The 14,154-nt window shown below is 34.1% G+C and overlaps 1 protein-coding gene across 5 annotated transcripts in view; it reads right to left on the bottom strand.

Annotated features, from left to right (window-relative positions):
- Nucleotides 1-14,154, bottom strand: part of Miro (mitochondrial Rho GTPase) — a 439,377-nt gene that overhangs the window by 110,905 nt on the left and 314,318 nt on the right. For all 5 annotated transcript variants that reach the window (XR_016550640.1, XM_090415513.1, XM_090415514.1 and 2 more), the window contains exon 18: nucleotides 12,814-12,942. Coding sequence is in view for 4 of the 5 variants with exons in the window: in XM_090415513.1 (XP_090271639.1) it covers nucleotides 12,814-12,942 (129 nt within the window). In the remaining variant the exon portion in view is untranslated. The remainder of the gene's footprint in view (nucleotides 1-12,813; nucleotides 12,943-14,154) is intronic.

Below are 14,154 nucleotides of genomic sequence, written 5' to 3'. Positions count from 1 at the left end.
TTTCAGGTTATGATGAATAGGCTTCAGATGGCTTATAAGAGAACGGACTTTAGGGAGTGTTCTACCTTTAGTGGATACCTGAAGAAGGCTGTAAAAGGCTGAAACTAGTTGTATCATTATCATTAAAATTTAATATTTTATCTCAGTTTAAAGTCATTTAAAATTTATTCTCTAATATATATGTATATATATATATATATATATATATATATTATTTCAGTTAAATGAAGTAATAGCCAGCAAAAGTGTTCTGCTGGTAATAATATTTTCTGATAGATTTCATGTTTTTAGTTCATAAGACAAATACTTTCAAGTTGAAAACTTTTATAAGTTTGAAATTTTATTAAATTTATTTCTATTTTTCACTGTAAGACATTATTTTGCAGTACATAGTGTTAAATAATGTTGCAAGCAGAAATTGTATGATGCCATGCGATGCTATGTTAATTGTATGTTCTTGAAAGACTGATCATTCAGAAAATGATTATTTCAATGCTATTTTTAAGCAAAATAAAGTGTGATTCAGAAAATACAGCTCATGAAAAACATTAACTAATGTTATGAAATTATATATGGGCAGCAGTTCTGTAATTTTTTATTTTATTTATGACCAGACACATGTGAGGTCTCAAGACCTACAACAAAACAATGCAAATGCCATGTTTGATTAAGAAAGAAGAAATCCACTGATATGTTTCTTGAAAAGCTGAGGGCTACTACTCATCAAAGAAAAACAGTATGGACAAGGCTTTTCCAAAGAATAGTGATGGAATGAAGGAAGATAATGAAATGTTGGAGATAAGCTGCTAGCTGCTCTAGTTCTTACATGATTAGAGTAAAGCAGAGAAAAGTTAGAGGCAAGTTAAGCAGAGCAATGCCCATGAAAATAGCTAAAAAAAGTATAATGTAGAAAAAGTGTGCTTCAGAGAAAGTGTCACCTATCAGGCTACTTGTCCATTTCTATATAACACGTATCAATATGTGTTATATAGAAATGGGCAGGGATGCATTACCCCAAATGTGAGAACAATATTATAAGGTTGGCCAGATAGTTTAGAAGGAGAAAAGTAGTGTTTTGGGGAGGAGAAACATTTTTTTAGAGAATGAGGCAGCTTTTGCCATGATATCAGAACATTATCACAAGTAAGAGGAAGTGAAGCTTTCTTGCAGGTAATAAGGCAGGACTGGGTTTTTAACAGCATTGAAATTCACTAATTTGTTTTAACCTTATTTGAGAATGGTGAAGAGATCAATGTTTAAGATAATGATGTGAGGAAAATCTTGAAGCTTCAGTCATTTTGAGTATGGCTTCTTGAATGAACAGGAATGGACTATCATCAGCAAACCAATAAATATGATAGTAAGAGATAAGGTCATTGATGTATAAAGGAGAGAGAGTACAGAAACCTTGGGTACTTCAGCAATGATCAAGAAATCTGATGAAAAAATTATATACAATGAAAGGTCAGAGAGGAATCTAGCAATCTAATCACAAAGAGCAGAAGGGGGGGGGGGCAAAAGATGGTAGCTTGATGAAAAGGCATTGATGCCAAACACAATCAAATGACTTGGAAATATTAAAGCATTTCATATTTTGATTTCATACTTCTTACATTCATTTCATTATGTTGAAAGTTTCTTATTAAGCATTCTTGGAGGTGTCAAGTCACTCAGAAAGCCATTAACATTATATGATTTTCATTTGTGACAAAGGAAAAAAAACATTCTAGAAAGAAAATGATCAACTACTGTAACTGATACCTGGCTTCACAAATACTTGATTGCAGAAAACCAAATTCATCACACAACATATATTGTGCAATATAATATATTATGCTGTAGATAATGTGTACAATGGAGTGTATATGTTGGAGCCACTAAAGTCAAAGCTAGATAACTGAAAGGAAATCTCCATATGGATTAAAGAAATTCAGAGAACTTACCGGATTTCTAACCGAATATTGATATCACCTTCCCATGACACACCTGATAGGTAAATTTCTGCCAGAATACTGAACGGATTTGAGAATGGGCTGCGATTTGAGTTTACAAAGCACACTGTATTCTGCAGAGTCAGAAACTAAAATAAAATGATACTATAACAGAAAGAAATTTCAGCTCGGGCATCAAACAATTAACTGAAATCTCTGTTATTTTTCAACATAACCATTAAGAATGAAAGTCAGCTACTGAAAAAAACTCAAACTCAACAGAATTCAAGATAGGTGCCATCAATGTTATATCAATGGGGAGGGGAGAAGTGTAGCAGGAGAATTAGAGAACTACTAGATTGACATAACTGAAACAAAGAAAACAAAAACATGCAAGATTTTTCTAAATAATAAATAAAAGAGGTTATATTCAGACAATAATGATCACGGAAAAGAATTAGCTATAGCATTCAACACTAGACATGAGAATAATAATCTTAAATAGAAGGCAATATGAAGTAAAGTGATATGAAGAAACATCAAAATGGGCACTGAGACTTATTTGTGGCCATGATCCCAAAGAAGGTTCAACTAAGGAAGATAGGGAAATTTTTCGAGTCATTAGAAAGACAGCTGATATAACGGAAAAGTTGGTCCTTGTTGAAGATCTAAACAGTAGAGTAAGAAATGAATACCAGCATACAAAAATATTTTGCAAAAATTTCAAGAAGCAAACAAAGCTAATAATAATAGAGAGTACAAGTTAAATTTCAGTTAAGGACATAGATTAGTTATTACTAACAACATAAGAATGAATACAACTTCACATGGAAAGAAGACAGAAGAAATAGAAACAATCCCACTATGTTACTCCTGATACAAATATTTTAATGCTGGTTCAGGATAACAGTATACAATAAATTATCACCATTTATTTCTGAGCAGAAGAAAAATGTATTTCATATTGAAAAAAATACAAACAAGTTTTAAAAAAAGAAGGCAAAAAACTTCAATAAAAGTTGAGCAGCTCTTAGATGTGAACTGTAGACTAAAATACACAAAGATTATTGAAGAAAAAATGAAAGAGTTTGAGAACAGGAACCAAACCTCAGAGATTCAGTGGCAAGTCTTGAGGAAAACACTGATTGATTCAGCCAGAGAGGCATGGGGTGAGGTTGTCTGCAAGGATAGAAAAATCAGAACTCCATGGTGGACACAGGAAGTTAAAGAGGCACCGAAGGAAAAGAAGAAAGCATATCAAAAGTTCCTGATAAATAAGTCCGCTTGTGCTCTTAGAGAATACAGAGATAAATGTAAGAAAGCTAAACACTGTGTAAACCTGGCTAAACAAAAGTCATGGGAGGACTTTGGCAAGAACATAGAATCAAGAAGGTGGCAAAATATTCTGGAGGTTGTTGAAGAAGCTTAGAAATGGAGAAAAAAGTGCTGTAAAAGGATTATAGATGATAAAGGTGACATGAAAATGGGAGAAAAAGATATCCCTGAAGTATGGAGTAATTACTTCTAAAAATTGCTAAATGAAACAAGCAGTGATAGCACGGTGGTAAAAAAACACTCAATGGGCATACATTCAGGAATACATATCCATACTTGAAGTAGAAAAAGCCATAAAAATTCTGAAATGTGGAAAGGCAGCCAGAGTAGATGATATGCAACAAGAAATGATGAAGTATGGTGGTATAAAAGTCTTACAATGGCTGCACTGCATAGTTCAGAAGTCCTGGACAGAGAGATGAATTCCAGATGATATGAGTAGAGCTCTCATAGTACCCATATATAAAAAAGGAAATAAAACTGAATGTGAGAATTACAGAGGTATTTCCCTACTGAGTGTTCCTGGCAAGATCCATGCAAGTATACTTGAGAAACAGTTGAGAAGAATTGTGGAAGAAATGCTTGGTGAAGAACAAATTGGATTCAGGCCAAATAGAGGCTGTCAGGATCAGAAATTTAGGACAAATATTTGAAAAATCATAGGAATATAACAAAGATCTGTATTTAAGTTTTGTCGATTTGGAAAAGGCATACGACAAGGTGCCAAGAGAGAAGCTATTCAATAAGTTACAGTTATATGGTGTCAATGGAGCATTATATCAAGCAATACTTAGTTTGTATTTAAGTTGTAAGTCAGCAGTTAGAATTGAAGGAAGTACAGGAAGATGGTTTAATGTTAAATCTGGTGTGAGACAAGGATGTACATTATCCCCTCTGTTATTCATTATCTATATGGATCACATTATGAAGGAAAGTGGTATTAAACCTGATATCAAAATTGGAGATGTTAATGTCAGCTCTTTGCTTTATGCGGATGATGTTATACTTCAAAATAAATCTATTACGAATCCGCAAGATTCCTTGACTAAATTGAATAACTGTTGTAATAGATTCGGTATGAAGGTCAGCAATAAAAAGACAAAGACAATGAAAATAGGCAGAATAATAGAAAATGTTAACTGCATTGTGAATGGAGAATCTGTGGAACAAGTAAAACATTTCAGCTACTTAGGCACGATTTTTAATGAAGATGGTAAATTAAATATGAAAATAGACAATAGAATCAACAAAGCTGGTATGGTAGGAAGTCAATTGAATAAATTCATATGGAATAAGAGAGAAATTAGTAGGAACTCTAAATTAGCTGTATACAAGACAGTGTTCAAACCAGTTTTAACTTATGGATCTGAGAGCTGGGTCAGAAGTAAAACACTTGACCAAAGACTAGAGACCGCAGATATGACAGTCCTGAGAAAGATTAGAGGCAAGAACAGATGGCATCAATGGCAATATCATATTAAAAACGAGGATATCAGGAAAGAACTTGACATTGTCAGCATCTAGGAATGCAATAGCAGAGATAATCTCAGGTGGTATGGTCACTAAAACAGAATGGGCGAGGAAAGATTAGTAAAACAAGTGTTCTCTGTCAGGTTGGCAGGAAAACGACCCAGAGGAAGACCAAGATATAGGTGGATTGATATGGTACAAAGTGCCTTAGACGATAGAAATATAAGATCTGATAATGTTGAAGTCTTGACAGGTAACAGATTGATTTGGAGGAAAATTGTATATAGGAAGTTAGTAATGATGTAAGTTTTTCATGTAATACTATCATATCCTGTACACCCCTTGAGGGTACATATCAGGAATTTGATGATGATGAAGAAAAAACTGTTTGAAAACAAAAACCAAACCTTGGAGACTTAGGCAGACTCTAAAGAAACATCGACTGAATCAGCCAGAGAAGTATATGGTGAATTTGTTTATAAGAATAGAAAAATCTGAACTCCATGTGGACTTAGGAAGTTAAAGAGACATTCATGCAAAAGAAGAAAGTATAATGAAAGTTTCTAGCAAATAAGTCAGCAAGTGCTTTGATAGAATAAAGAGAAAAATGTAAGAAAGAGAAGCAAGTGAATACAAGAGAACACAGAACAGACTAATCTAGACTAATTCTTACAAATTCCCTATACTGTTGATAATGAATTAATAATAATGTAATTTTTTTTTGTGTACTATTACAACCATAGTAACTGTAAATCCCTTGTGGGTACATAAAATGTTTATAGTTAGTATGACAGTAGTAGTAATACAGACTAAAAAGAAACTTCTGAGGGATAAATACGATACGTGAAGTAAAAATATTAAATAAAATGAGATTTTCTTTACATTACATTACACTATTACTCCCACCAACGAAAGGTTATTTGCAAACCTATGATACATTTTGGACCGTGGGTGGGCTAAGGTTTTTTGTTTTTGTTTCTATTTTTATCAATTTCATTTTTTTTAAATTTATTTTTTTACATAGTCCAATAACATTACTCTAGAAACAAAACATGAAACATTTTCAAGCCACTTTAGGCTTCTAATAAGCGGAGGTGGTGGTCTCATACCAGGAAATTAAATTCACCTCTCATCTAAAAACAATCAAAAACATCCATGCCCATATTGGGATTTGAACCCATAGCCTATTGGTTGAAGAGTGGATATGCTAACAACTCGGTCAACCAGGACAGTCAGGGCTGGATTAACCATTAAGCAAAATAAGCACGTGCTTAGGGCATCATGAAAAGGAAGGCACCACAGAATTTCTGCTTTAGTTAGATGACGAATTTAATTTAAATTAATTTTTAATTAGTTTTTCATTGTTTATATCTTTTCTTACTATTACCTACTTTGTTTCAATAAATAATAACGTGTAGAAGGCCTAATAAAACTCTAACCACGTGCATAACTGTTCATAACGATGCTTTCTGGCACTACCATTGCGTCAAATGAGGTAATTTTTTATAATTAACGTAACCATTTTATTTTCCTGTCTGTTTTAGGTCTTGTTTTAATAAATTATGTCTTATAAAAGGCTCCAGAAGCAAATATAAAAAAAATCACGTGGTTGTCTCAGAAACACGCCTCCGGTAAAATAAGAGTTAATTAAAGCACGAAAGCACAAGATTCAGCTGTAAGCCAAAAATTAAATTGTTTGTATGATTTTGTAAGCCAAAAATTAAATTGTTTGTATGATTTTGTCTGTGATATGTGTAACTGTGTTGATTGCCACCTAATATTCAACAAAATAATCTTTTTATTTCTGTATTTAACAGATCCCAAGAACCAAGATGAAACGTGTTCAGTTAAGTGGTGCACAAAAGCGAAAACTATCAAAAAAGAAACAAGAGAAGACTTTAGAATTAGATTCCAAGACTGCAAAGCTTCATTATATACTAACTGCCACCTAATATTCAACAAAATAATCTTTTTATTTCTGTATTTAACAGATCCCAAGAACCAAGATGAAACGTGTTCAGTTAAGTGGTGCACAAAAGCAAAAACTATTAAAAAAGAAACAAGAGGAGACTTTAGAATTAGATTCCAAGACTGCAAAGCTGACTGATTTCTTCACACAAGTTCCACAACATTATATACTAATTCCTGATCAGAGCAAATCTCCGTCATCAGAAGTGGACACAAATACCACTTTGATTACTTCAAAATCAAAATATGATGATGATGTTGGAATCATCAAGATGTCACAAGCAGGTTCATCTGGCACATGTCTCACTACTGACATCACTTTGTCTGTAAATTCTCTTGATATCTCTACTGCAAATGCTGATGCAAGTTGCTTTACAATTTATAAACATTCTGAGGTTGAAATAATTGCTGAAAATGAAAGTTCAGTGGGCCATGGTGATGGTGGTGAAATGATTCAGTCTGCAAAAGATGAAGTAAATATAGCAAAAGATCCAGGGTTGTGGCTTGATTTCTCTGCTGATGATGTGGCTTGTGGACTCAGTGACTGTCAACACCACAATGGGCCATTTGATAAGTCTTACTGACATTACAGTAGTGGCAAACCAGTAAGATACTGTTCGCAGAAACTTTTTGTTGGGACAAAAGTCAATGGTGAGGAATACAAGAGACAGTGGTTATTGTATTCACTATCAACGGGATCAGTTTATTGTTTTGTTTGTAAACTGTTTGCTCCTAAAAATTTCTCACATTTTGTTACAAGAGAAGGGTTCAGTGACTGGCGAAATACTATTGTAATTGATCAACATGAAAAAAGCTCTACTCACCGAGACTCTATGTTAACATACTTAACTTGCAGACAAGGTGTAGGGTTGGGACAACAGTTGGAAAAACAAATTCAGGAAGAGTGTGATTACTGGGAACATGTCCTGAGGCGTGTAATAGCTGTTATTCGTACGTTAGCTGAACATGGCTTGGCTTTTCGAGGAACAGAAGAAAGATTTGGATCATTGCAAAATGGGAACGTTTTAGGGCTGCTTGAGCTCATAAGTCAGTTTGATCCATTTTTAGCAGGTCATATTGCGAAATATGGAAATTGTGGCAAAGGAAATCATTCTTATCTGTCCAAAGCCACCCGTGAGGAACTCATTCAACTGATGGCTCAAAAGGTCCACGTGTTTATTGTTGATGAAGTAAAATCTTCTGGTTATTTTAGTTTGTCAGTTGATTCAACACCAGATCTGTCATATATCGACCAGTTAAGTGTTGTACTTAGGTACTTAAAAGATAGACAGCCTGTTGAATGCTTTTTAACCTTTCTGGATATGAAAATGCCATACCGGTGAGGAAATGGCAAATCAGGTGTTGCAGTACTTACGTAAAGTTTGTCAGCTAAACTTTTCAAAATGTAGGTCAGTCTTATGACAACGCTGCTAACATGTCTGGGCGTTATAAGGGGATGCAGCAAAAAAATTTAGAAACAAACAAGTTTGCTATATATGTGCCCTATGCAGCTCATTCACTAAATTCAGTAGGCTGAAGTGCTGTTGACTGCTGTCAAAAGCAGTTAATTTCTTCTCTACAGTGCGGTTGCTCTATACCCTTTTTTTTTTTTTTCAGCCTGAACCAGCTGGTGGACAATTCTTAAAGGTTGTATTGGAAATGAAAATGTCTTAAAATCCCTCTCTGATACCAGATGGGAGGCACATACTATGGCAACAGCAGCAATTTTGAAATCTTTCCTTCAAATTTTAGACGCATTAGACTGTATAGCCAAAGACCAATCACAAAAGGGAGACACTAGAAGAGAAGCAGATAATATTGCAAATAAGATGCAAGAGCTAGAATTCGTTTTTATGTTGAATTTTTGGGATGAGATTTTGCAAAATTTTCATAGAGTAAGCCAAGTTCTACAGAATGAGTATGCAGATCTGTATGGATCATTAGCTGACCAATTGTACACTTAATGAAATGAATTTGAAAGATATGAAGCAGCTACAAAGGAAGTGCTACCAGATGTTGATTACAAGGCAGCTCAAACTCGCAAATGTATCAGAAAGAAGGTACCCAATGACGGAGATGCTCCAGAAGTATATCTGAATGCCAGAGATAAATTTCGTATCACCACATTTTACACAATTGTTGACAAACTTGAAACTGAGATGAGAAAAAGAGGAGAAATATACAAAGAAATATCAGAGAGATTTTCTTTTCTAAGTGATGTGCCACATAATGCTACTTCAGTGACTTCATCATCTACTGAAATCGAAAGGTATTCTCAGTGTTGTCGAAAGCTGATTGATTCTTACCCAGAGGACTTGAAAACTAATTTCTCAGCTGAGCTTCAACAGTTTCACTCATATGTGCACCATAAGTTCAGTGCAACAAAAAATGTAAAAACAAGATTCAGTCATGCTGAACTTTATAAAATAATTGTAGAAGACAATATTGAGTGTGCCTTTCCAAATATAGACATTGCCTTTCGAATATTTTTAACATTAATGGTCACAAATTGCTCAGCTGAGTGTTCATTTTCTCAGTTGAAGTATATTAAAAATCTCATCAGAACAACTATGCAACAAGGCAGGTTGAATGCCTTATCTCTATTAAGTATAGAAGCAGATGGTTTACGTAAGATTAATTTTGAGGATCTGATCAAAGACTTTGCAATTAAAAAAAGTAAGAGAAAACTTTTCAAATCTAAATAAAGTTGAAGTATACAAAAATAAACATTATTTTCCATCTTACTATAAGTTTTGTTTCATTTTGAAAAATAAAAATTTATTTTATGGTTTATTATTGTTTATATTTTGAATTACATATATATGAGGCACCAAAATCCTTTAAGTGCTTAGGGCTAGGGCCTCTATGGATCTTAATCCGGCCCTGAGGACAGTGTATATGCTGAAAGGTCCTACTGATCAGTTAACTACCAATTCATTCATTGTTCTGATCATTCTATTAATTCATCACATTATTTTCAAAATGTTTCACAAGAAATGTATCTGGTCAGCAGATCTAGATTATTAAGAATTCCTTTGCTAACAAACTCTTACTAAAAAAGCAGCAAGTGAGTTATATTTTAACATCTGTCAATAATTTGTTCATGTACTCTTACAGTGCATAGATATCAGAACTACTTTCACATCATCATCATAATCAAATTCCTGATATGTACCTTGAGGAGTGTACAGCTTAACATGATAGTACAACATGAAAAGTTTACAATACCGCCAACTTCATATCAACAATTTTCCTCAAAATTAATCTGTTATTTGTCAAGACTATATATGTCAAAAACAGAACTTGCATTTCAGTCTTGTAAGGCACTAACTCAAATTACTGACATGTATCCTCAACGGGATGAACAAGATATGATAGTACTACATGAGGAACTTACATCATTACTAACATCCTATCAACAATTTTCTTCAAATCAATCTGCTATCTGTCAAGACTACAACATTATCAGATCTTATATTTCTCCCTTCTAAGGCACTTTTTACTGTATCAATCCACCTATATCATGGTCTACCTCAGGGTCTTTTTCCTGTCAACCAGGCAGAGAGCATCTGTTTTCCTAATCTTTCCTCTCCCATTTTGTTTAAGTCACCATACCACCTGAGATTAGATCTGCTAACACATTCCTCGATGCTAACAATGTCAAGTTCTTTCCTAATATCCTCATTTTTAATATGATATTGCCATTGATGCCATCTATTCATGCCCCTAATCTTCTCAGGACTCTCATATCTGCGGTCTCTAGTCGTTGGTCAAGTGTTTTACTCCTGACCCAGCTCTCAGATCCATAACTTAAAATTGGCTCTTGAATACTGTCATGTATACAGCTAATTTCTCTCTTATTCCATATAAATTTATTCAGTTGACTTCCTACCATACCAGCTTTGTTGATTCTGTTGTCTATGTCCATATTTAATTTACCATCTTCATTAAAAATCGTGCCTAAGTAGCCGAATTACTTCTTCTATAGGTTCTCCATTCACAATGCAGTTGATATTTTCAATGTTTCTGCCTATTTTCATTGTCTTTGTCTTGTTATTACTGACCTTCACACCATATCTATTACAAGAGTTATTCAATTTAGTCAGGGAATCTTGCAGACTTGTAGCGGATTTATTTAGAAGTATAACATCATACACATAAAGCAAAGAGCTGATTAACATCTCCAATTTTGATATCAGGTTTAATATCACTTTCCTTCATAATGTGATCCATATAGATAGTGAATAACATAGGGGATAATGGACGTCCTTGTCTGACACCAAATTTAACATTAAACCATCTTCCTGTACTTCCTTCAATTCTAACTGCTGACTTACAACTCAAATAAAGATTAAGTATTGCTTGATATAATGCCCCATTGACACCATATAACTGTAGTGTTTTGAATAGATTTTCTCTTGGCACCGTGTCATATGCCTTTTCCAGATCTACAAAACTTAAATACAAAACTTATATTCCCATGATTTCTCAACTATTTGTCGTAAAGTGAAAATCTGATCCTGACAGCCTCCATTTGGCCTGAATCCAGCTTGTTCTTCACCAAACTTCTCTTCCACAATTCTTCTGAACTGTTTCTCAAGTATACTTGCATAAACCTTACCAGGAAAACTCAGCAGGGATTATACCTCTATAATTTTCACATTGTTTTATTTTTCTTTTTATATATAGTTTCTATGAGAGCTCTACTCCAATCATATGGAATTCGTACCTCTGTTCAGTGCCTTCTGAAATATGCAGTGCAGCCACAGTAGGACTTCTATACCACCATACTTGAGCATTTCTGGTTGAATATCATCTAGTCTGGCTGCCTTTCCACATTTCAGAATTTTGATGACTTTTTCTACTTCAAGTATGGATATGTATTCCCGATTGCATGCCTGCTGAGTGCGTTTTACTACGAGCTGTCACTGATTGTTTCATTTAGCAATTTTTCTAAATAATTACTCTATACCATCAAGGATATCTTTTTCTCCAATTTTCATGTCACCTTTATCATCTCTAATTCCTTTTATAACAACCTCCAGAATATTTTGCCACCTTCTTGATATTTATTTTCTATTTTCTTACCAAAGTCTTCCCATGACTTTTGTTTAGCTAGTTTTACACAGTGTTTAGCTTTCTTATATTTGTCTCTATATCCTCTAAGAGCACAAGCTGACTTATTTGCCATGGAACTTTTGATATTCTATATCTTCTTGTGTCCACCATGGAGTTCTGATTTTTCTATCCTTGCAGACAACCTTGCCACATGCCCTTCTGCTGAATCAATCTATGTTTTCTTCAGGATTTGCCACTGAACATCCAAGGTTTGGTTCTGTTCTCAATCTCTTACTTTTTTTCTTGAATAATGTTTGTGTATTTTAGTCTACAGTTCACATCTGAAAGTTGCTCAACTTTTATTTGCTTTAAAACTTTCTTTACATGTTCTTCTTTTCAACATGAAATTCAATTTTATCCTGCTCAAGAGTAAATGGTAATCACTTTCAGTTTCAAATCCTGTGTACGCTCTCGTGTACCAGGGAGAAAACATCACCATCAACTATAACACAGTCAATGAGACTTTCCTTATTCCTTGCTTCTTCTCTCCATGTGAATTTGTGCACAATTTTATGTTGGAACATTGTGTTAGTAATAACCAGTCCATGTCCTTATTTGTGCTTATGTTTCCACAGAAGGTTCCACTAAGGTAGAAGTCGGAGAATTTTATGAGGCTTTAGAGAAAGCAACTGACACAATGAAAAAGGAAAAGTTGGGCCTTGTTGGAGATCAGAATAGCAGAGTAAGAAATGATTGTCAGAAATACAAAGATATTTTGAGAAAAGAGCAAAGCTAATAATAATGGCAAATACCTGTCAGATTTCTGTTCAGGACATGGACTACAAATTAGAAATTCTGAAAGAAATAATTTGTGTATGCAGTTTATTAGGTATATGTGCTTCTTATTTGACTGGTGTGAGTGCATACAGGAACAAAGCTTAGAGGGAACATTGGTACTGACTACTATGTATAATAAATACAAAATCTATACATATAAAAATTTTGTATTTTATATAATGAGAAAATTTCTTAATATATAAATGAAACATACCAAATATATCCTAGCTATATACTCAAATGAAGATGGATGGCTAGAATCATACATTAAGCAAACAACATCACAATGTAGCTCAACAGGAGTCAATGTATCATTCATGCTAAATATATCTATTTCATGAAGCTGCAACATAACATAAGAAAGCAATCAAAACATATATATATGAAAGAATAAGGCAACAAATAGCATATTAAACACGAATACAATAATTTTATCCATAAATATAAACAATTTTATTCTAAATATATAATAATTATTTCTATTATTATGATGTGTGCTCTTCGCTGGTGGAGAAAATTTGGCATTGCTATATTCCGTAATCTTTCAGTGTACATGTCATTTAGTCTGACAGTAAAATATATGATGCTGTATATCACATGCTTTTGCTTACCGAAGTGAGTTGGTCTGTTTTAAATGTAAGACAATAGTGACTACAGCCTTGTATATGCACGACACTGACACAAGATCTAGTGGGAACTAAAATATATATATAAACTGGTGAATGAGTTGTTCATGGGTTGTCCACAGCTTGTCAAGAGGCTGTCAAGTGGGCGCTAATGGAGTGTCAAAGATAGAGTTGTTAGTCGGTAACCTTCAGCCATCAACTTGTGTAGTAACATGACAAAAATGCAATGGTTTGCGAGTTTTTACAATATGTATGTTACATTATACATTATCTACTAACCACTACTGTAAGACTGTTGTCTAATTAAGCATATGCTTGTATCACTACCAGGTCTCCAGTGTCTACTTTCATAATAGAGGTGACAATAGGTTTATTAAATTATTGGAATGTCGACAAAGCAGGTGACATATCAACAGAGCTAGATACAAACAGCAATTGGCATACAATGGTGGCAAACAGTTACAAATATGGTGGAAGCAGTGCAGACCATCGTTAGGACTATAGGTTGAGAAGGGTAATTCATGTGAGTAGTTTGTGATTCCTGGAAATGTACAGAGAACAGCTGAAATACTATTTCTTTGCCAATGGAATAAAGGACAAAATATAAAAGTAAGCAATGTATGCAGTGTGTGTGTGTGTGGAAAAACCATGTGTGCCACAGGCACCTCCATGGAGTTCGAAGACTCATCACGAGAGATCCAATACTTCCTTTCTATCCACATCAATCTATCATACCTCTTCTTGAACACAGTAAGAGACAACGCATTCAAAAATGACTCTGGAAACCCATTCCACTCATTCACAACTCTCCAAGCAAAAAATCTAGTCATCACAATTCTACTGACCATACCTTTATTTAACTTCCAAGAATGAACACTTGTTCTGGTCCCTCTAGCCAAGTGCTGAAACATTTCTCCTGCATCTATCCT

The sequence above is a fragment of the Typopeltis vanoorti genome, chromosome 3 (assembly GCF_054136105.1).
Source record: "Typopeltis vanoorti isolate ZY-2024b chromosome 3, IOZ_Tvanoo_1.0, whole genome shotgun sequence".
Lineage (NCBI taxonomy): Eukaryota > Metazoa > Arthropoda > Arachnida > Uropygi > Thelyphonidae > Typopeltis > Typopeltis vanoorti.
The sequence above is the reverse complement of the archived record's forward strand: the minus strand, read 5'-3'. Positions and strand labels throughout refer to the sequence as shown.